At 52.2% G+C, this 22,626-nt stretch overlaps 6 protein-coding genes across 10 annotated transcripts; 5 read left to right on the forward strand and 1 right to left on the reverse strand.

The window, feature by feature from the left end:
• Window positions 1-945: 945 nt before the first annotated feature.
• On the reverse strand, window positions 946-8,023 carry LOC112891824. Of its 3 annotated transcripts, none has more exons than XM_025958799.1 (3): window positions 7,500-8,023; window positions 7,254-7,422; window positions 946-999 (listed from the first exon to the last, which is right to left on the reverse strand). In XM_025958799.1, exons 1-2 carry the CDS (start codon window positions 7,980-7,982, stop codon window positions 7,255-7,257), a joined length of 651 nt encoding a protein of 216 aa, XP_025814584.1. In that variant the 5' UTR covers window positions 7,983-8,023; the 3' UTR covers window positions 946-999; window position 7,254. The 3 variants fall into 3 exon arrangements, 2 of the variants coding, with proteins under 2 accessions (XP_025814584.1, XP_025814583.1); XM_025958798.1 differs by lacking the exon at window positions 946-999 and adding an exon at window positions 1,592-1,965; XR_003228612.1 differs by lacking the exon at window positions 946-999 and adding an exon at window positions 3,420-3,498 and having other exon boundaries at window positions 7,164-7,422.
• Window positions 1,364-6,894, forward strand: LOC112891823. 3 transcript variants are annotated; one of them, XM_025958794.1, is made up of 8 exons: window positions 1,364-1,714; window positions 1,798-1,928; window positions 2,575-2,652; window positions 2,758-2,802; window positions 3,016-3,060; window positions 3,167-3,218; window positions 5,482-5,577; window positions 6,633-6,894. In XM_025958794.1, the coding sequence occupies exons 1-8, from the start codon at window positions 1,417-1,419 to the stop codon at window positions 6,692-6,694; spliced, it is 807 nt and encodes a 268-aa protein (XP_025814579.1). In that variant the 5' UTR covers window positions 1,364-1,416; the 3' UTR covers window positions 6,695-6,894. The 3 variants fall into 3 exon arrangements, with proteins under 3 accessions (XP_025814579.1, XP_025814580.1, XP_025814581.1); XM_025958795.1 differs by having other exon boundaries at window positions 2,575-2,649; window positions 6,633-6,893; XM_025958796.1 differs by lacking the exons at window positions 5,482-5,577; window positions 6,633-6,894 and having other exon boundaries at window positions 3,167-3,388.
• Window positions 8,024-9,806: 1,783 nt separating the features above from the next.
• Window positions 9,807-14,718, forward strand: LOC112894261 (subtilisin-like protease SBT5.6). The gene is made up of 10 exons (XM_025961909.1): window positions 9,807-9,886; window positions 10,036-10,299; window positions 10,490-10,685; window positions 10,838-11,011; window positions 11,131-11,242; window positions 12,294-12,858; window positions 12,955-13,055; window positions 13,134-13,491; window positions 13,596-13,809; window positions 13,909-14,718. The coding sequence occupies exons 2-10, from the start codon at window positions 10,135-10,137 to the stop codon at window positions 14,448-14,450; spliced, it is 2,427 nt and encodes an 808-aa protein (XP_025817694.1). The 5' UTR covers window positions 9,807-9,886; window positions 10,036-10,134; the 3' UTR covers window positions 14,451-14,718.
• Window positions 14,719-16,774: 2,056 nt separating this feature from the next.
• Window positions 16,775-17,725, forward strand: LOC112894245. The gene has a single exon (XM_025961885.1). The coding sequence runs from the start codon at window positions 17,136-17,138 to the stop codon at window positions 17,427-17,429; it is 294 nt and encodes a 97-aa protein (XP_025817670.1). The 5' UTR covers window positions 16,775-17,135; the 3' UTR covers window positions 17,430-17,725.
• A 150-nt stretch (window positions 17,726-17,875) lies between these two features.
• Window positions 17,876-18,658, forward strand: LOC112894244. The gene has a single exon (XM_025961884.1). The coding sequence runs from the start codon at window positions 18,066-18,068 to the stop codon at window positions 18,480-18,482; it is 417 nt and encodes a 138-aa protein (XP_025817669.1). The 5' UTR covers window positions 17,876-18,065; the 3' UTR covers window positions 18,483-18,658.
• Window positions 18,659-21,581: 2,923 nt separating this feature from the next.
• LOC112894824 lies at window positions 21,582-22,387 on the forward strand. The gene has a single exon (XM_025962644.1). It carries the CDS (start codon window positions 21,739-21,741, stop codon window positions 22,144-22,146), a length of 408 nt encoding a protein of 135 aa, XP_025818429.1. The 5' UTR covers window positions 21,582-21,738; the 3' UTR covers window positions 22,147-22,387.
• Window positions 22,388-22,626: the final 239 nt, after the last annotated feature.

Consider the following 22,626-nt stretch of genomic DNA (forward strand, 5'->3'; position numbering starts at 1 on the left):
TGTGCAGCTCTGCCAAAGCCATTCGGAGCGTTTTTTTGTTTGGACACGCAGTTGCTGCTCCTGTTGGCCCTTTCGCGGTTGCGCCATCGGAAGAATCAGATCCTCACCTCAACCGGCTCCATAATGAGCAAATCAAGTTTATGGTCGCCCGTAAAACTTACGGTCGATTTCCCATCGATATCTCCTTCCCTTTTGGTTTTACATCCGCGCGCCTCATTCTCCTTTTGGATTCCACACTGTACCCTCCCCGAGTGTGTCAGTTGCCAGCTACGTGTGCTCCCACCCAAACTATTATCATCTTGGTTCATACAACGATAAAATTATTTCAAGCGGAATTTTACGTGATAAAATGTTCAGCAACATAAATCTAGACAGAAATTTTTAGACATAAAAAATTATGCTGAAAAATTGAAACAAAGCAAAATTTTCGAAAATAAAAATCCGAAGAAAAATTTATGCAAACTTTTTAAACAAGTCGTCAGAAAAAAATTGAAATAAAAAATCGAGAACAAAACTTAGGAGAAAAAAACTTTGGCAAATGGGGGAAAATTTCAGAAGAAAAAAGTATGAACAGAAATCCAAAAAGATAAAGTTGGAGAAAAACATTTTGGAATGAAAAAAATCGAGAACAAAAGTTTTAGAAAAAGAATGGAGAACGAATGTTATAGCCACAATAATAACTAAATAAAAGAAAAGGAAAAATAGAAAAAAATGCGGACGACCCGAGCTCGCCGAGGCTCGCCGCCGCGCTCCACAGCCGCGCGCGGATGCGGCACGATAGAGATCGCTGGGACCTCTGCCGCTTCCTTGCTCGCCGTTGCCGGAGATGCGGACCTCCCTGCCGCGTAGGGACACCGTGCTGCCTTCCGCCTGCCATAGCTGAATGCCACCAAGCTCGAAGGCCAGGGTGCTAGGACTAGGAGCGCCTCCCAGCGGCTAGAGGGTGCGGGGGTGGGGCCCTGAGCTGCACTAATGGCCAGCGGACGGAGAAATCGTCGCCTAGGGAAAACGGAAATTGGAAGAGAGAAAGAGATAAGTTAGACTAATGGGAGAAGATAAGGGTATCGGTTAGGACAGGTGATCGACTGCTGGTTTCGAAACTTAAGCTCGCTCGCAGAATCAGGGTCTGTTTGGATCAAACCGATTAAATTTTAGTTCCCGTCATCTCACATGTTTGATAATAACCGAAAATATTAAATATAGTTTAATTATAAAATTAATTGTACAAATAAAAATTAATTTACGAGATGAATGAATTAGTCTCTATTTATACAATTAATTAATTTTATAATTAATTTATATTTAATCTTTCTAATTAATATTTGAACATCCAATATAATGGAACTAAAATTTAATCGCCCAGATCAAACAGCCGGATAAAATGGCCGAAGAACAGCCCCAGCTTCGGGCTCCATAATGCGCGCCCTCGCGCATCCTCGTCTTGGGCCACTCGCAGCCGTCCGATCATCATCCGACGCCCCACAATGCCCTGCTCTCCTCCGACCTGCTCTCCCCTTCCCCGCTGGCCGCCTCCGCCGCTTGCCGGAGCTCTCGCCGCCGGCCACCCGCCATCGCCGCCCCGTGCCTCCCCCCACCGCGACGGTCGCATCCGGTGACGCCGGCGGCGGCTCCTTCCTCGAGCTCACCTGCCCCGCGGACTTCGCCGCCCCCGGCGGCCGAATTTCCGTCGTCGGCTTCGGCTCCCTCCTCTCCGGTGAGCGGAGCGCCGCCCGCAGCCGAGGGTGGTGGGTTTCCTTGATCCCTGAGCCTGGTAGGCCTGACGCTGATTGGTGGCAGAGCGGAGCGCGAGGAGCACGTTCCCGGACCTGGAGGGCTTCCGCGTGGCGGCGCTGAGGGGGTTCCGGCGGGTGTTCGCCCACGCTGCCCCCATCTTCTTCGAGCGCGGCATCGCCGTCGAGGCCACCAAGGTGCTCACCATAATTGACAGTAGTGTGTGACTGAACGCTACAAGGTGGATAGAATAATTTCGATTAGATCATATGGACAGCTTGGGATTTTGATGTGTAATCCCCTAACGCGGCATTTGTTCACGAAGTGCAACCGTTGCAACTTTTGTACGACTATGCGCTACGGTCTAACTCTTCTTGTCATGCACAAATGCTACTTCCTGTTCAGGATTTTGGGTAATAATCCCTGTTTATTGTAGGAATACAGTGAACAACCTGAATCTGCATGTAATAATGGAAAATATAGAGCTAGTAATAAAGCTAGTTTGTTTTTCACACCTCTTTCTCCTATTCGAAGTAATAGCAAATTGCAGTACTGGTGCAATGGCACACAAAAGAGTTGGGATTTCAAACAACATGGCTTGACTCATATATAAGGGCATAGAGTTAGTTCTTGTTAAGGAGCTTTTCTGCAACATAGGCTTTGCCGTATATGACCTCGTTATGGAGGAAGTTAAACTTAGATATTTTGTTGAGATCCAATGCTTTGACATTGGATTATGTTTGCGAATATACGGTCCAGTACGTACTCCAAGAAAGTTGCATTTTTGGTTTCTTTCGTTTCCGTAATGTTCTCATGTTCACTCTAGCATTGTGTGATTTGTAGGAATTCTCAAGCCTAAGTGTGGGGCCATGCGAGGGGGAACTGATAGTAGTCATTGTATTCGAAATCAAGGAGGAGGTGGTCTTGTAGTTTTCTATGGAACATATCATATCTGTTGAAGGGCAAACTAATGGACCGTTCCTGAGCTCCTCTTTGGTGAAGACTGAAAATCCATAATATTTGCAGGTGCCAGCGTTTATCGAGAGGGAACATGAATTTAAATTTCTTGCGGTGGGTGACCAATCGATTCGTTTCATGATTGCAGATGTAGCCTATTTTGTTTAATGAATAAATCTTGCACCATTCGATATGATGTTCTGTTGCTTAATTTGGAGTCTGAAATGCTTGTAGTATCGATTTTCATTGTACAGTCCTGAACCATAATCTGGACTGCTTTTTGGCAATTGTTTGTTGGCACTTATGTTTCTGTTTTAATGTGTTCAGGTTGTTCCTGAAGGATTGCATGGAGTGCCATTTACAAATCAAGCAGTATGTAGTCTGCATCTGAAACCATACCTGTAGTTTTCTTTTTGCTCTTTGCTGTTGCTTCCTGCAATCAGAGCTATTCTTTGTCTTGGTGGAATTTGTCGGTCAGGTTGTCTGTGCACGCTACAGCGATGAAGAATATTTCAAAGAGAGATGCCAAGGTAGAATTTGTGTCTTCATACGATTCCAACTTTTTTCAACTGGTTCTGTAATTATTGTCAATGTATATGTGCTTTCAGTCTCTATCACTTCGGTTGTTGATCATATTTTGTAGTAGTAGTAGTTGTTCATGCTTTGAAGGAAATGATAATCTGTTTTTAAGTTCATCCAATTCCTTTTATCTATTCGTTTTTAATATATGACACACAATTAAACGCACACGGTAGCAGACACAACAGTCATACCACAAGGATTTTGTTCTTGTACAGCCCGATTCAAGATCTGTCACGACCCAAAAATTAAAAGCACGGGATTAAAAATTAAATAACATCATCATGAGCATCATCAAAGCATTATGGAGCATCATATGCACTTAATTACATGTGACCATCCATTTTTCTTGTGTGAATTATGTATAAGTTGTGAAGTAAGTTTAAATTTTGCTATGTGGCTGTGCCCCCAAATATTTTATCCAAATACTAGATTTCAAATGATGATTTGTGGATATTTTTGTGCAATTTTTGAATGCCTAAACCGAGCCATAAAATTCTTGGAAAAGTTTGAAAACTGCAATGTTGTTTGAATTTTTGTGAACAATCCATAACAGATTTTTGAGCTCTTGTTGTTGCATTGTGTTCTTGATGATTTATTCTAGCTTCCATAAAATTTTGGTGATCTTTGGAGCCCGGGAAGTACACGTTTTTGAATTTGTAAGTCGAACTGTTGCCTTTCTTTTTTTTCCCATCCTCCCGGCCCCACCTGTCGGCCTCTCTCTCTCTCCCGCGCGCCTGGGCCCACGGGTCAGCGCCTCCCTCCGCGTCCCCCGGCCCTCCGCGCCCGCCCGTTGGGCGTCCGCGCGGTGGCGCACGCCGGCGGCCGCTAGGCCGTCCAGCGTGGCCGCCGCCTCCTCGTCTCCCGTGCGCCGCCCGCTCGCCTCCCTCGCTCCCCTCTTCAAAGCGCCCGTTTCCCCTCCCCCGGCCCAAAATCGCGCCCCTGCCTCTTCTTCTCCCTCCGCTCCGAGCCGCCGCCGCCACCGCAATCCGCCGCCGCCGCCTCGCCTCCGCTCGATTGGCCGCACCCGCACCACCCCCTCACCTTCCTCGCCCCGCTCTGCCCGCCCGCCGGCCTTCCCCTCGCCCGCAGCACCCTTCCCCGCGAGCGCCTCCGCCCGCCGCCGCCGCTCTCCGCCGTCCTGCTCTCCGCCGCCCCGCCTCGCTCGTCCGCGCTGCGGGTGAGCGCCCCCTCCTTGCTGCGCTGCCCGTGCGCGCTCCGCCTGGGCGCGTTCGCGCCCGTGGGCTGCGGTCCCGTGCCGGCCGCCGCGACGTCGCGCGCGCGCGCGCCACGGCGCGCCCTGGCCGCGTCCGCGGCGGGTCAAGGCCGTGGCTGGCCTTGACTCGGCCCCGCTCCCCCCCCCGGGCCCACCTGTCGGTGCCTGGTGGGCGCTGGCCCGGGTGGATCTTGCGCTGCCTCCTCGTTTTCCCCCGTTTATCATTTTATGTGATCTTGTAATTTGCATAGAAATTTCTGTAGGCCTCCAAAAATTGCGGAGTTTGTTTTGTTTGAATCCTCTATAGTAGATCTGCTTAGATAAATTAAGTTCATGCATGTTAGAGTTCTGTATTTTAAGTTATAAATTATTCTTGTTAAACCAAGTTAATCCTTAATCTTATCTTGTGGAGCTCTAAAAATGTCAAACTAAAGTTTGTTATATTCCCTGTCAAATGCTCTTTCTCATAGTGCAAGTGGTGTATAAGTTCCAGTACTGTTTGATAGGTTTTAATGTGTTTTTAGTTTAGCTGCCTGCAACCTTATAAAATGAATATCTTTTGATAGAAAATTGACAAAATGGTAAAACCACTTCTGTTATCCTTGTTATCATGTCTTGTACCTCTGGTAATTTTATTAGGATTTTTGAAAATGTTTTGCATGGCTTGTAAGATTTATCTTGAGTTTAGCTGCTGAAAATTGTAAATATCATAAGTAATTCTACAAATAAGTTTTTGATGCAAACTCAACTCTCATGAGTTTATTTTGATATCCTCTGGGTGCAGAAATTAAATCATGATTTGTTCTTGTTAATTTGTTGCATGAGCGAGTTTGCCTTCGGGCTTAGTATTTAAATTAGTAATCGAGCTTGTATTACCATAATGATATTGCTTTCGCGTTGATGTGATTTTTCTCTTCTATTGTTATGTCATTGCATATCATCTCATTCTCACATCATGGGCATCATCCTAATGCATGCATTTCATTCATGCATTTTAGTGACCGAGACGCCGGAGGACGTACCCGTTGAGCCCGCCGAGTTCGTTGAGACCGAGCCAGGAGCCGAGTGTGTGGTCGAGCAAGAAGAGAACCAAGGCAAGCAGCTAAGCATGATTCCTTGACCTATTTAACTTGCTTAAATTAGTTATTTCACTTGGGTATCTATGCTTATGATAAATACTTATCTATTGCATCGTTGGTCCTATTTTCATGCAATGTCCTCCCTTGATTTGTATATCCATGTCCTTGGCACACGTAGCTAGTTGCAACTTAATTAACTAAATGCTAGTTGTGCTTAGAGTTAGTATATATCTTGTAGGGAAAGTTGGAATAGGATCACTGGTTTCACCACCTTTGTTTATCTTGATCATTTTATCCGGTGTCGGGTTGTTGGTTGGATCGGTCTAGTTGGAAGTGGGTTTTTGGGGTTTGAGCGGAAGGTAGGGCCTAGAGAAAGGAGTCTCGGAGGCTTAGTCCGCTCGAACCGATTAAGGACCGTCCGTGGATGACCTTGGAAATTGAGCACTTATCGTACTACCACATATCCATTCATGGGGTGGATAAACCAAATACTCTCTAGTTTTAATCGTTGATGCACGGTCCTAGATGCGTGGCCGTGGGGCTTTGTAGAGAGCCTTAGGGGTGTCCCCGGTGGACCTAGGTAACTCTCCGCGCAAGTTAGGCGTGATGTTCAACGGTTAGAACTCGTCGGGAAAGGTTGACGCGAGTACCCCCTCACCCCACGTGATCGGTTGGGTGAGTCGCATGGTCCTTGTGTCGTGTGGGTAAAGTTGTACACCCTTGCAAGGTTAATGAATCAATTCGAATTGCCGCGCTCTCGGTTATGAGCAAGCTCAAGTTTCGACGAATTCTTCGTAGTGTATCGATCTTGGTCGCATGGGGTTTATGATGCTTATGTCACCTCTTATGGTTGGTCAATGTTTAATTAAAATTTTGTGGTGGGTTGGGCAAGATAATTAAAATGCTAGGATGCTAGAATAGGTTTGGTTAGTAAGTTCATGCTTATTTAAATTACTTAACCCTAAAGCTTTCTTGTGAGCCCTCATTTGCATACTCCTTGTTTATTTAACCGCGTAAGTCTTGCGAGTACCTTTGTACTCACGTTGCTATATATCTTAACTAAGTTGCAGGTGAGCCGGAAGTGGTGTTTGGCCATTTCTACCCCGCCGAACCCGGCGCGGGCGAGGAATAGGTCGATATGGTCAATGGCGTCCTTGAGCAAGACGCCATTAATATTATTACTTATCGTTATCTTTCCGCTGCGTATCGTATTTGGGATATCATGTTGAACATTAAACTTTATGGTTTTTATATCTCCTATGTTATTTGTGAGCCCGAGGCTTGTATCCCTTTTTCGCACCTTAATAGACTTGGAACCTTTCTTATGTTAAATTTGTAATGATTAATGGCTTAACCTTGTATTAAAATTGCTCTTTGTGGATCAATGGTGATGTACGAGCTTGAGACGGTATGTGCATATGCGTGATCCTGGGCATATGTTGGAGCGCATACCGGGACTACCGGGTTTAATGTTATTTTCGGCGAAAGGCTAAGTTGGTTCCTAGTAGTTTAGATGTGGGTTAACCCGTAGCGCGCCATTGGCGTGAGTGCGTGTTAGCTCTCGCTTAAAATGATATTAAATTGGGCGGTTCTCACAAGATCAAGATTTCTAAGTAAACTAAATCACAAAAGCATACGTGAGTTAACAAAACAATCAGAAAAAAAAAAGAAAACAACCGAAGTCACCAAACCTCAGAGTTCGCTATGTCGTGAAGAAGCCCTTGAAGCACCAGCGAAAAGATCTTTGGCAATGACAAGCAAACCTTGCAAGTCCTTTGCTCCCACCTCCAGGCAATCCTTGAGCAACTCCCCTTCCTCCACCTCCCACTTCACATCCATCACCACCTCTCTCAACGGCCCCTAAACCCCCAACAACAGTTCTTAATCGACAGAGCATTGCGCAAATCAGAGGCACCACGAGTGAATATGCAAGTTACCTGTTCGGAGAAGGCGTCGAGGAGGCCGCTGAGGAGCAGCCCGGCGGCGTCGCGGACGTCCACGTAGTGGCGGCGCATCCACTGGGCGGCGTCAGTGGCGGAACGGAGGCGCGAGGCCTCCGCGGCAGCGGCGAGGAGGCGGGACGCGGCGGCCGCGCAGGAGAGGCCGCACCCGGTGGCCGACGAGAAGGCGTAGTGCCGGAGGTAGTCCCAACCGAGCCCCCAGGCGCCACGGGAAGATAGGAGGGACGCGATCCGCCGGGCGCGTGCGGCCGCGGCGGCGTCTCCACGGGCGGCGCGGGTGGCGGCGACGCGGGAGAGGAGCGAGTGGGAGAGGGAGACAAGGGTGGCGGCCTGGCGGAGCGGGACGCGGAACGCGGAAGCGCGTGGGGGTGGAGGGGCGACGAGTAGGAGGAGGAGGACGAGGAGAGGGAGACGGGGTCGCGGTGCTCGCCGGCGGCGGGAGGCTCCGGCTAGGGTCATCGGTGGAGGCAGGTGGTGCTGCGAATGTGGATTTGATTAACTCGAACTCATCAGAGGCCTCCTGGGCTAAAGCGGCAGAAAAGTGTTAACGGAGTCTGATTGGGCCTGTGGTTAGTACACAGACCCGTCCTAATACTGGGCCGATGTTACAATCTTGGGCCGTATATGTCATATCATTTTTTTTTGAAAGAGTTGTGTCATATCTGCCATTACGTATTTTATTTATGGCCTTTAAACGAGCTCATAAAAGGAGCTGGATTTCAGTCCGAATTATATGTAAGTCGTAGGCGTCAACGGCGTGCGGTGGTGCTTCCGTCATGTCCGCATGTCGCGTCGCAGATCGCACTGGATCTGGACTAGCACCGCAGCACGGGGCATCACTCGGCGTGCAGGTGCAGTGCTGATTAGTGACGACGAGCGGTTGGCGCTTTCCAGTTGCAAGTGTCCAGTGATCGGCGAACGGTGAAAGCAACGGGCACCTTGGGTTGACCCAGGCCGTTCTCGGCCAGTGCGTACGTGCACGCGCGAGAAGAAGACGGCGGTCCAGTTTCGACGCACGGGCCGCCGGTCTCCATACCCAAAACCACGCGAGCATCTCTAGTCACGGGGCGTTCAGCGAGCGCGCGTGATGCAGGACAGAAACGGTGGTGGCTCCAGCATCCACCTTTTCTCTCCCGTTGATTTTTTTTTTCACCCTGGCTTTAGCTTCTTACTCCCTTTCTCCACGACGTTATCCATTCATCCTGATCATGCGTCTCCAAGATGCCTCTGCATCATGCGCGAAGCCCGGACGACTCGTCCAGCAGCGCGAAGGCGGAGTGAGGGCCTTCCATGCTCATGCGCAGCCCTCGAAGTGCTCGCGAATGGCTCATGCGGACGGCAGTGTGGCCCAAGTGACTCGATTTCTCGCACCCTAGCACATGTTGCCGATTTGAGTTGCCAAAAGCTCGATTCCAGCAGCGAGGTGTCAATTCAGGGGATGAGAAGCTCGATCCTGGTGGCAGGGCGATGAAAAGCTCAATCCCTTTAAACGAGCTCAATGTCGATTGCCAATCGTGGCTTCCAGTGGCTAGGAGACAATACTAGCAACCGGGGATTAATTTAGGTCATGAAGGTGTAGATGATTTAGGGCGTTGGATTTTTTTAATGTTGCAGTAGTTAATTTAGAATGTTGTGATTGATATTTTTTGGTGTTGCAACATTAATTTGGGATGTTTCGGTTGGTGATCTCACATGTTGCAAAAGATGATCACGGATGTTATCTGACAAATTGATATGTTGCTACATGATATTTTGCTGGATCACTTTCGTTTTAGGTTTTATCAACTATTTTGGCATGTTGCAGTGGGAGTTTTCAGTTGTTGTAGATTTTCTATGTTTGATTGGCCAAGGAGTGGAGATTATCGGTGGAGTCAGTTGCAACTGTGTTCGTTGTTTCAAATGTTTGATTCTAATGTTGCATATGGTTAATTGAGTGGTGAGAATTCAATTCTTTGGAGGCGATGGGACATGTTTGACTTAGTTTTCCTCCTAATATTCGTTGCCGAGACGAGAGAGGACGGGCTAAACTAAGGAGAGACTTGAGCTCGTGCAGCTAGATAGATGATGAGGAAGGTGCAGAAAGTGGTCTAGAACCCATCATGTTGCATGTAGCATCAATAAATGTTGCAGTGGGAATTTTTTTAGTTTCATCCAATAGTTGGCACTACTGTGATCGCACAGATTGCAACGTCCGATGCTAATTCCTGGATGGAACATCCGGACGCTAGCACCTCCGTATAAACAAAGATTCCTTCTAACTAAAGAGAAAAAATTCCGCCCTTAGAGGGGGGACAAGGTTGGACCGGAAAATCTGTAGTGAAGTTTGGAAAAGAGGAGATGAAGTTGATTAAGGATGGAAGCGGGTCAGATTCTTATGAAAACGAATTCAAATATTTCGGATATCCATCTTTCTATTTCCTCCCGGTTTCCATCCTTAGGATGAAAACGGATCGGATTAGCATGGAAACGAATTCGGATATTTTAAATATTAATGATATCATCTCATTCACAGGGTCAGAGTGTAAGACAGTCGGAACTCGGCTGTCCATGCCCCCGCCTCTGCTCCCCTATCCATCACCACGGTGGCTCGGCCGCGATTGATTGATGGGCGATGGCGGTATATAAACAGCTTCCCGGGCCGTCCAATCGCACAGCAGGATACGACCTCCGGAGGAAGACGATGAGGGGAGCGCAAGCCCTGCCGAGCCTTCTTCCCCTCTTGCTTGCCCTCTCTTCTCTTTCCGTAGTCTCTGCCGCCTCCGGCAAGCAAGACCAGGTCCTCGTCTGTCCACTCCGTTTCAATTATTTCCTTTTCTTGCTTATTAAATCCACACTGCAGATGGTTCCTCTCGCGGACCTTTAAATACTTTCACTCTTGAAAAGATTCGAGCGCCTGTTCAGCAAAAGAAGAGGCATGCTTGCCATGCTGGGGTAAACTGAACCATCGCCATTGTGAACTGAAACAGGTCTACATCGTGTACCTGGGCGGGCACGCCGGGGTGAAGGCGGAGGAAGCAATCCTGGAGGATCATCATCACGCGCTGCTACTCTCCGTCAAGGGCAGTGAGGAGGCGGCACGGGCGTCGCTGCTGTACAACTACAAGCACACCCTCAATGGCTTCGCGGCTATCCTCTCCCACGAAGAGGCCACGGAACTATCGGGTACGCGTACGGAGACAGTGCCGCAGCGATATGCATTATCATACATCTTTTTTTTTGGTCCAGTATAGTTCACAGTTCTTGATTTGTAACTTTGTGTCTGGCGGACGCGTGACTTCCTGGGCACACTCATCCGGCCTGCCGGCCGCCTGCAGAGAGGAGCGAGGTGGTGTCTGCCTTCCGTAGCGAGGGGAGGTGGGCGCCGCACACCACGAGGTCCTGGCAGTTCCTGGGATTCGAGGAAGGGCTCAAGGGGCCCGACGGCAGCGACTGGCTGCCGTCCCTCGACAAATCCAGCGCGGACGTCATCGTCGGCGTCCTCGACTCCGGTGAGCCTGCTCTCTCCATACCTCATGCTGTTTTCTTCGAACATGTCGCGGGTAGCATAAAAAAGAGGCATGCATTGACGATTGGATGATGAATCCCGTTCGTGTGCTTGCGCTGGCAGGCATCTGGCCGGAGTCGAGGAGCTTCAGCGACGAAGGGCTCGGGCCGGTGCCGGCACGGTGGAAGGGGGCGTGCCAGGGCGGCGAATCCTTCAGCTCCTCGTCCTGCAACAGGTCAGCAAACACGCGCACACCCTAGCGCCGACCACTGCATTGTCTTTCTTCTCCCTGGACAAGTAGTTAGTTAGTAACACTACGACGGCGTGCCCTTGGACGTCGACCTGACATCTCTACCGGCCACGCCGGGCCGTGAACCGACGGCACAACGAACTGAATTGGCCGGCAGCGACACGAAGGCCAGACGAGATTCTCCTCGATCGCTTGAAAGTTAAAACACGCCGGGTTACGGGCGGTTTTTGCCACTAGCTACTGCGCGCCTGCGTTCTGTAGCCGTGATTGACTCAGAGTCATCGGGACCATGGAGCTGGCGTCCAAACAAACCCGTCGCTGGAGCTCGCGAGGGCCAATCATGGAGCCAGCTTTGGCGCCTTCTCGAGGCGGCGGCGCTGCGCTTTCTATAATCTCGCCTCCTCCTCAGCTCCTCTCTGCATGGTATCCATTTAAGCCATTGCCTGCAGCCACGGCCATGCATGCACGGAGATAGGACAAGCGAGGGCCATTATCGAGACCTGACCGTCGCATAGGTACAAACACTCTGAACCGGATCAGATATTTTTTTCGTCTGAAGATACTGCTGCTGATCGAGTAGGTAATGCCGTGACACCACCCTTTGCGATGCGCACCAACACACACTACTGAGATCCTTGTCAGAGCTGAACTACCTGTACTTTGAACTTCTTCCTCTTCTTAACGAATCAGCAGTTCTCTTGCTTCTTTTCAAAAAAAAATCCTTGTCAGAGGTTCCTTCCTCGGTATCTGTTGCTTTTTCTTGAAGTGATCTCCCTAGATGTACCATTACCATGGGATGGGGATGGCTGGTCGAAATCATGTGCGACCAGTGCTCTCAGACTGCAGGTACTACTCGAGTCAAAGCTAACTGCCTACAATGGTCTCACCTGCTGATTACTCCAATGTGATACTTCATTCACGGAGCCATAAATATACTTAACACTAAGCAACGAAGAGCAATCTATGGGTAAAATGGAAACGAACTGGGTGCTGTGCTGAGTAATCGTTGACCGGAGTCAATAATTGGGTCGAGCAGGAAGATCATAGGGGCGCGATACTACCTCAAGGCCTATGAGGCGCACTACAACGGCCTCAACACCACGTACGCCTTCCGCTCGCCGCGCGACCACGACGGGCACGGCACCCACACCGCGTCCACCGTCGCGGGCCGCACCGTGCCGGGCGTGTCCGCGCTGGGCGGGTTCGCGGCGGGGGCGGCCTCGGGCGGGGCGCCGCTGGCGCGCCTGGCCGTCTACAAGGTGTGCTGGCCCATCCCGGGGCCCGACCCCAACATCGAGAACACCTGCTTCGAGGCCGACATGCTGGCCGCCATGGACGACGCGGTCGGCGACGGCGTCGACGTCCTCAGCGTCTCCATCGGCTCCACGGGGGCCCCTATGCGGTTCGCGGACGACGGCATCGCCGTCGGCGCTCTGCACGCCGCCAGGCGCGGCGTGGTCGTCTCCTGCAGCGGCGGCAACTCGGGGCCCAAGCCGGCCACCGTGTCCAACCTCGCGCCGTGGATGCTCACGGTCGGCGCCAGCAGCATCGACCGCGCCTTCGACTCCCCGATCAAGCTCGGCAATGGCGTGGCGATCATGGTAAGCAGACGATCGAGGGGCGTGCCGTTCTCTGTCGTGCATGCATCGAGTGGACTGTGTGACATCTGACTTGCGTTTGTGTTTGTGTCGAACCAGGGCCAAACAGTAACATCGTACCAGCTTCCCGGCAACAAGCCGTATCCTTTGGTCTACGCAGCAGACGCCGTTGTTCCTGGGACTCCCGCTAACGTTTCCAAGTGAGTAATCAACCGCACTAACCCGTCTTGCTGACGATGAACAAGTAAGTGCTGACATGGTTCAAATGGCCGGCGCAGCCAGTGCCTGCCGAACTCCCTGTCGCCCGACAAGGTGCGAGGCAAGATCGTCGTGTGCTTGCGAGGCAGTGGCCTGAGGGTTGAAAAGGGTCTGGAGGTGAAGCGCGCGGGCGGCGCGGCGATCCTGCTCGGCAACCCACCGGCCTCCGGCAGCGAGGTCCCCGTCGACTCGCACGTCCTCCCGGGCACCGCCGTCTCCGCGGCCGACGCCAAGACCATCCTCGCCTACATCAATTCCAGCTCGAGCCCGACCGCGGTGCTGGACCCCTCGAGGACCGTCGTCGACGTCCGGCCGTCGCCGGTGATGGCGCAGTTCTCGTCGCGCGCCCCGAACGTGCTCGAGCCCAACATTCTCAAGGTACGTACGTGCAGATCTCATAGTTACCAAGGCAACACATACCACGCCATTTTCTTTTGTCCTCGAACGCGTACTGATTTCCCCTGTGCCCTCGGTCAATGCAGCCAGACATTACGGCGCCGGGGCTGAACATCCTGGCGGCGTGGAGCGAGGCGTCGCCGCCGACGAAGCTCGACGGCGACCACCGCGTGGTGCAGTACAACATCATGTCGGGGACGTCCATGTCGTGCCCGCACGTCTCCGCCGCCGCCGTCCTCCTCAAGGCCGCCCACCCCGACTGGAGCTCCGCCGCGATCAGGTCGGCCATCATGACCACCGGTAAACGTCTCAGCTCTGAGCCTCGGGAAGCCGTTGCTCCCCTGCGCCGCATCTGAAGTTCTGATCCCAACCGAAAAACTCGTGCTCTGTTTTGCGCAGCAACGACCAACAACGCGGAAGGCGGCCCACTAATGAACGGGGACGGCACGATCGCGGGGCCCATGGACTACGGCTCGGGCCACATTCGGCCCAGGCACGCGCTGGACCCGGGCCTCGTGTACGACGCGTCGTACGAGGACTACCTGCTGTTCGCGTGCGCGAGTGCCGGCTCCCAGCTCGACCCCTCCGTCCCGTGCCCGGCGCGCCCGGCGCCGCCGTACCAGCTGAACCACCCCTCGGTGGCCGTGCACGGCCTCAACGGCTCGGTGACCGTGCGCCGGACGGTGACCCACGTCGGCTCCGGCGAGGCGCGGTACACCGTCGCCGTGGCCGCGCCCGCGGGCGTCTCCGTGGAGGTCTCGCCGAGGCGGCTCCGCTTCGCGCGACCCGGCGAGAAGAAGGCGTTCCGGATAAAGATGGAGGCGAAGGCGAGCGGGAAGGGCAGCGGGCGCGTGGCGAGAGGGCAGTTCGTGGCGGGATCGTACGCGTGGAGCGACGGTGTCCATGTCGTGAGGAGCCCCATCGTTGTCCTCGTCGCGTGATCGCCGTGCCGAAAACTGCAAGGGCACAGGTGGGTCTTCTATTCCTCCGCATTGCTTAGAATGCCATACCTTGAAGAAGTGAAAGGCAATCCAAATTCAGTTGTGTGCCGGAATTTTCGGAATGAAAATTCTTAAGGTTTCCCAAGAAAGGACAAAAAGTTAGATGATTTTCTGCTCGGTAATCAGCTGTCAGCTAAGTTGCTGTGATAGCAAGCCTGGCCTCCTGCATTAGTAACAGAGGCACTACTTGCCAAAAGAATCACGAAATTCTGGCGCATCTTTTGAAGTTAAACTAGCACCTGCAGCCTGTTCGACGTCAATCGCTCGATGCTCGTATCCTTATCCAAACCTTACCACCATCACCAGTCTCGAGATCGAAGTGCCTGTGGCGTGCAGGGCACCACCACCGGCTGGTCGCTATTTGCCCTGTCCGCTTGTCCGAGCCGCGGGGCGTCTACAGGTGTGTGATCCACGCCCGTAGCGCATGCCCACACGCCACTCTGTTGTGTGCGCTGGAACGCTGCCACCGCAGCACGGTAGAAAGCTACGGGCACGGTGCTGCTCGTGGCTAGAGTCCAGAGCCGATGGATATTCCGTCGAGTTCGTCCGTACGGAGCACCGGTAGATTGTCCGTTTCCCTGAAGTATAAAGCTCTGGGGCAGATCTGAAAATTCAGCGGCGGCTACGGGGCAGTAGTGATTTGGTTTCGTCCATGACGGCACTGCAAGTACTACTACTCGACAATGACGGCACTGCACGCGCCAGCGTCAAGGTCCTGCGAGTTTATCTGAAGCTACAGCGTCTTCTTCAAAACTGACCGCGCCATGACCCTAGCTAGCTGCACGACCAACTGATTGTTGAAATGCTTCTGGAGAAAGGCTACGAACCGTTGGCTGTTTGCCACTGTCTGAACCCTGAACCCTGAAAGCATCAGTAGCTAGGCTTCTAGTAGAATGCAATTAACAACGCGGTATGCTCACATCAACCATGATCTGATCATCCGATGCACGCAGTTCTCTTGTCGAACCATGCAGGTTTGAGGTTTCCGGCCGGACAAGCCGAGGCCTAACTTGCAGCAGTACAGCACAGGTACAGTAGCTTGCAATTTTGATAGCCTTTTCAAGTCAAGCAAACGCAATGTGGCAATGCTGGGGCCCTCTTGCTTTTGCTTTTCAGTTCGGGACATCGACGTGCCCGTTCCCCTCCAGTTACCAGCTGGTGCACGTTAAGTTCGTTACACACGGCCGGATGTCAACGAGCGCGCCGGAACAGCTAGCGGCTCCTGTCCTAATCGACGCGTTCATTACAAAGTTGCGTGTTCGGTATGCTAGGGGGTTAGCATTCTAGCCGCGGCGTGCAACCCAGCTAAAAGCTAAGCTGGCCCTCTTGGCAAACTGCCGGTCTGGCTGATTGCGCGGTGGGTTGGAGTTAGCTGCACGATTGACACTTCGAAGCTCAGCTAGCTTATCCTCATCCCAGGATTTTGTTGCTCTCTCTCTCTTGTCCACGCGTGATTACCAGAAAGAAACCTCACAAAACGCCACTGCCAACCCAACTTGATCAGAGATGATGCATATGCGATGAGGTTAGCAAGTCGATGGCTGGAGGTCCCGTTTCCTCCCACGTTCATCGAACCCGGCCGGCCCTACGACTTGGCAACGGTAACACTTGTACGGTGAAAATTTTTATGCGGCGAGGACACTTGATCTGTCTGCAGCGCGAGGAGCAAATAGCCAAATAGACATGTGGCGATTGCCAACCGAAGCATACGTACCTTAACAGACGAAAAAAAATTCTGGTCATCACGAAAAGGAGATACTAACTTGCTCCCAATTTGGCAGCGGAACATGGCACTGACCCTTTGCCGGACGTCAGTGTCATTCGCAAACGTGCACACGGACGCAGATGCGCACACGTGGGGACGAGCACGAGCATATTATCCGCGGCCTGACCAATCAAACCGAATAGCGAACGACCCGATCAACTTTCTTGGCGTCCGGACAGAAACGAGAACTGGTGTCAGGGATGACAGGATACGAGGATGCCCAAAAGCGCATCGGAAAAGCATCACGGGGCGTCGGCACGAGGAGGTCGCCAAACTTGCGCCGCCGCGCACAACCAAACGGAGGGCACGCTCGGCGACCGGCCGAATAGTCTGATTTCTTTTTGAAACACCGAATAGTCTGAATTGGAAGGGAAGGAACACGTTGGAATATGGTTTTGCCCTCGATGCCTCCCCGCACGGCACCGGCCGGCCGGCCGGCCGGGCCGCCCGCGCGTGCGTGGCGTGGCGTGGCCGAGGTGAACCGCCGCGCCGGCCGAATTGTTCCTTCCCGTTTCGTACGCCAAAGCCCAACGCCGCATACTTACCCGTCACACAAAGCGGCGGCCAGCGCCACACGGAACCTGCCTAGCTATAGGTGGACGGGTAGCTAGAGAGCGAGCTGAGCAGGCGAGCGGGCCAGCTACGTGGCCGCCGGGCCAGGTCGTCGTCCTCCCCAGGCTCCCAGAGCTCGCGCGCCGCGCCCGCCCTATATATCTCGCGCCGCGCCGGGCGGCAGAAGGGAAGGTTTGGGCAAGCAAGAGCGGCCACCGCATTTCATTCCGCCACCAACACTAACTAGCTCATTGCATTAATCCTTCCCGGCTTCACGGGTGATCACATCAGCGGCGAGAGAAAGAAAGATGTCGCAGGGCGCGTCGAGGTGCGCGGCGGCGTGGGCGCAGGCCGAGCGCCGGCCGTTCACGGAGCCGATCGAGATCCCGGGGGTCGCCCCGGGCGCGCGGGAGGCGTGGTTCCGGGAGGTGGAGGAGGAGGACGGCGAGGTGGTCCCGCCGCACGTGCTGCTGGCGCGGCGCAGGGCGGCCGGGGCCGGGGCCTCCTCGGTGTGCTCCGGGCAGGGCCGGACGCTCAAGGGCCGGGACCTTCGCCGCGTCCGCGACTCCGTCCTGCGGATGACCGGCTTCATCGAGAGCTAGCCCCCAGCCGGCGGCGCGCGTCGATCTGCCTGCCTCTACCTCCAACTCCTCGGTTAGCTTAGCGTCAATGCAGCAGCGTGCAGTTCCAAACGGTTGGTTGAATAGTACTACTGTTTGAGTCAGTCCTTCATTGGTCAGTTCCCTTTGTGGATTGAGGTTAGAAAAAATTGATGCGGCGAGGCATTTTGCATTCCTTTGTAAATTCAAAGAAAGTGAGGTGAATTCAGTCGTAGACGTGTGGTGTGTTGATGTAAATAAATACACATGTGCATCAGTGCATTCACCAATTTGGTTCAGACAAATATTGGGTTCCGTTTTGGAAAAAAGGAAGTAACGGAAATGCCGGTTTCTTCAGACGCGCCTGATGACACGTCGCTGCTGATACAGCGACCCTGACCTAGGGGTTCTTGACTCGCTCAAACAACAACAGTACATATAGACCACAGCGAGGGCAGTAACTTGCAGGCAATTCCTAACCGATAATTATATAATCGACACAGGCCAGGGAAATGACTATGGATTAAATAGTCCGAGATACTTACACACTTATACATGAACTCATCCACTAGCTAGTACTAGCTAGTACGTGCTTATCCTCTCCTGAATACACCCTGAGCAAGCAAGTCAAGCGAGACGATGCTGCGCGCCGAGCTGCAAGAGGAAGAGTTCCAGGAAGCAGACATCCTATGGCCGGATGCGGCAGATTTGGAGAAGTTACTACCCCGGGCGTATTTCTCTCACATCGGAATCGACGACGACGACGGCGGCAGTGGCGAGTACTCCGGCGACCACCAGCCGCCGAAAGTTTCTTCCCCCATCGACATCCCGGCCGGTAGGAAGGCCGTCGGTGCAAGAGGCCCCCAAGTACCGGGTCGGTACAGCAAGTTCGGCGCGAGCCACGCCGGCGTGGGTGCCGCTAGCGTCGTCGTCGGCAGCCATGTCTTCGTGCCGCCGCACGTCATCGTCGACCGGAGGGCCAAGAGGGACAAGGCGATGATGATGCTCGTCGGGCCCAGCCGGAGGGCCGCCAGGGCGAGGAAGATGCGCGAGTAGTGCCGCAAATTTTGTCGGAAATAATAATGCTCTCTCGTTTCACTTGTTGGAGGAGCAGTTTTGAGTTGGTAGGTTTTTGCATGTGTGAAGAATTGACGTGACGCGAGTGAGAGTATCGAGGGATAGCAAGCTCATGTAATTTGTTCTTGAGCATGGTCACGTTTGTTTTGTTTTAATGGTTGTCAATCTGTCAAGATGTAAGAATGGACGCTGGAGGCTAGTGTGTGATCGCTCGCAAAATGCAGCGTAATCCCAGTCTGTTCAGATGAACTTAATTGGTACTACCTTTTAGCTGCGAGATGAACATGAAAACCACCGAAATTATGTGCGAAGACACAAGAAAATGGCGAATATCTTTCCCTCCAAGTTCAACTTTGAGGATGTTTAGGACATATCGCCATTCTTTCCCTCGAATGGAACGAAAGCTCTCAAAACAGACCAGGAATTTATCCTTCAAGAAGGAACCTGTCTGCAGGAAGGGGTTGAAAATTTTATATCAAACCTTCTGATAAGATTTACAGCTATACAAGATGAGTAGCACACACCTCAGCACAAGTAATCCAAGCTGATAAATACGCACTTCTCCCCAACATTTACAACCTTATCTTATCCTCCCATGTTGGTATGCAGAAATTTACCCTTGGAAGTAACCCTTGTCCTCTGCCCTATCCATCCAGTTGTACACCAGCACACATGTCTACACGAAACCCATGGACGACGTCTAAGGTGTCACCCTCTACCAGGAACTCTCTGGATACGGGCACCATTCTAATTTCTACGGCTGACTTTGGAGAACCGGGGGCGTCCCCATTGGTGCGTTTTTTTTTTAAGACAGCATCCCCATTGGTTGGTCGGTTGCCCCCACTCGAGACGTGGGCACGCTGCTTTTGGGTTCCTTGCCCACTATAGCAAGGGTGTGAAGCTAAATCTACATGTGCACACTTTGAAAAGTTTCTTGATTTGAGGGTTGTGTTCCACCTGTACATTCTCCGGGCCTCATGCTGCTCATACTAAACTGGTGAAATGATCATTGGCTTACCAGAAGCGTCCATTGTTTCTTCTATCCAAAACGCAGCAACCTACGGGCTGACGTTGCGCGTCGACAGATAGGACAGATCGGACTTGCAATATATATACAATCGTGACTTCAGGACTGATGGCCTTAGTTTTCTATTGGGTTCAGACAATCCTTTAGTTTGGGCAGTGGAGGAAACTTTTTTAGTATATATAACAGTAGCTTAGCTTATTAGATTTCTCATGACAGAACCTGCTAATTGCTAATTGGATTTGAGTCCTTGACTCAGCTTATATGTTACAGCTAATTTATTCTCTCAGTGATGGGGATGTGTCCGTGGACAGCGAGAGAAGGCAATGGCTTTGTTAGTCTCAAAGACGAGCCGGACCAATCCTCCGTAAACGTTTATAATAATAGGGTGAGGCATATGTACGTGCACATAAGATGTAGCCATGCATTCAGATGAATACGCATTTATCATGTGTTTTGAAAGATAAAATCAAATTTGGGCAATAAGGGCCATGCTTTAAAGTTCAAAATTTCACCCCGTAACTAAGAATTTGGAACGGAGAGAGTATTTAGTAACGAAAGTTGAGCGGACCTGCTGCGCTGCCACGTGCTCATCACTCTCCAAAGCCTCACGCACACGCTTCTTCCAATCATCGCGGTGTCCGTGGTAGTGATAAACCACCATTGACTCGTAGCGAGATGGGCCCATATACAGTCTCCCGGTACGCGGGCGGAGATCGTGCCGCCTGCCAAGTGTCGCTTGGAGTTTTTTCGAAGTCGAAAAGGCATATTCTTTCCGCTCGTAGACGTAGCTACATGCAGGTGAGGTTTCGGTTCCCAGCATTATTTGCTGGTTCAAACACGCGTGTAGCGCAGGTACGTGGACCCTTCTCAGCCTGAAAAAAGCTTGGGCGCTACGGCCGGGCGCCGCGCACTTTGCCGGCGCCCGCAAGGAAGCGACGCTACATTCTCCACATCAACTAAGAGCTCTTTGGTTTTTTAGCTTATTTTAAATCCTATCATATCGAATATTTCAATACTAATTATAAATATTAAATATAAATTAATTATAAAACTAACTGCATAAGTCTGGGTCTTATTAACGAGACGGATCTATTAAGACTAATTAATCCATAATTAGCATATGCTTACTGTAGCATCACATGGGCTAATCACGGTTAATAGATTAATCTCGCGAATAAGCCTAGGGATTATAAATTTTTTTTATCATTAGTCTATATTTAATACTTCTAATTAGCATCGAACATGTGATGTGATGGGTTTAAAATAAATCTTCGGATAACCAAACACCCCCCCCCCACTAAAGATAGTAGCCATCTTAAATTAGTATATCGTAGTACATGTCGTATGGCAGGAGCTAATAATAAAGTTGAAGCTTGCGCCCCAGATTCCGTGTGCCTCCCAGCCGCAGACCAACGAACGCCTGTGCCTGCGGCGACGGATCGAGGGGAGCGCCAAGGCTTCGTCATGCACCTGCCACCTGGTTACTGCGATCGAACTGCCTGGAAGTGTGCCGACGTGTTTGTTGAGAGGCTAGAGAACCTGACGCGGCAGTATCTTATGTACTATTTCCATTGGAGGTTTTTTTTTTATAAGGATTTCCATTGGAGTTTCACGCCGAGCGGACGAGGTGCTTCGCTTGATCGCTTCGAGCCATCCATCTCTAGAAGCGACTGCTGTTGTTTGGGCAGTCAAAATGCTCCCCAACTCCACTACCGTCTTGTCCTGCCGAGACGAAATGCTAGATTCCCCGCACCGAATGTGACTGCTGTTAAGTTTCTCTAACAGAAAGAACATGAACTGTTGTTAAACACGCAGACCCCGTCCGTCCGACGCGTCGCTTCTGCTGTGCAACCGTTTCGATCAGAATTCGAGAGCCATTGTTGACCCCGCGAGTCTGGTTCAGACCCGGCAGAATTTACCGCGAGTACTTTTTATTTTTGTTTTCATTTTTCAATCTCTTGTTTCCCACAACGCGGCTGCCGTACGTGGGAAGCTACCCGCGCAGCCGGAAGCGAACACGCGCGCCCCGCCTATATATGCGCGCCCTCCTCGCTCCCAAGTCCCATCCGCCGCTCGAGGGCCTTTTGTCCACCACAAGCCACGCGAATCGAGCTACCCCAGAGCCCGAAGCTTCCATTCCGATTTCCAGAGCGACCCCGAAGCACGCAGCGGGAGCCGATCAGGCGAGCGGCGAACCGACCGACCGCAATGGCGATCGCCGAGGAGCTCTGCGAGGCCGAGGTGCTGTGGCCCGAGGCGCCCCACGACGACGACGACGACGGCGCCGCGCCGCCCGGCTGCAGCTCGTCGTCCGCGGCGCCAGCGCCGCGGTCCAGGACGCCGGCTCGGCGAGGAGTCCCCGAGGCGCCGCGACGAGAGGGCTCGCGGCCGGTGGACATTCCTAGGCCCGCCGCGCGCTCGGCGGCCCTCCGGAGCGACGACGGCGGCGGCGGCTTCGGCCGGAGCGGCACGATGGTGCCGCCGCACGTGCTGGTCTCGCGGCGGCGGTCGGAGGGGGCGGCGGCGTTCGCGCTGCGGTCGGGGCCGGGCCGGGCGCGCGAGCTCAGCCACCTGCGCCACTCCGTGCTGCGCATGACCGGCTTCATCGAAGGATGACGAGGCTGACCCGTGCTTTGTTGTGTGTGCATATGCGAGCAAGACTAGTCACCGCCATCGGGCAATTGTCTTCGCAGTCGGCAACTCGGCATCATTGCCTATTTTGTTCGTATCCGTTTCCCAGTGGTCCATGATCACATTGCATCTCTATTTGTTAAGAGGAAGCTCTGAATTTGTTCCTTGATTGTTCCATCCATGTGGGGAGAAGTTTCCATTGCTAATTGTCACGGGATTTAAACCATCTTTGGTGGATGATGTGTCCTTCGACCAAACAGGTCTGCTAGTCTAGTCTGAATGTCTGATGAGTTGAACTCGAGTAAAACGTGCAATTTAGCAGACTGGAGACGTTCCCAAATTCTCATTGCTTTCTATCCATTTTGGGGAGAAATGTGTTCATGACCGAAGAGGTCTGACATGATCGCTTCAACTCGGGCAAAACGTGCAATTTAAGCAGCCTGGCATTTCTGAATACTGCAACCA

The sequence above is a fragment of the Panicum hallii genome, chromosome 5, assembly GCF_002211085.1.
Source record: "Panicum hallii strain FIL2 chromosome 5, PHallii_v3.1, whole genome shotgun sequence".
NCBI classification, from domain to species: domain Eukaryota; kingdom Viridiplantae; phylum Streptophyta; class Magnoliopsida; order Poales; family Poaceae; genus Panicum; species Panicum hallii.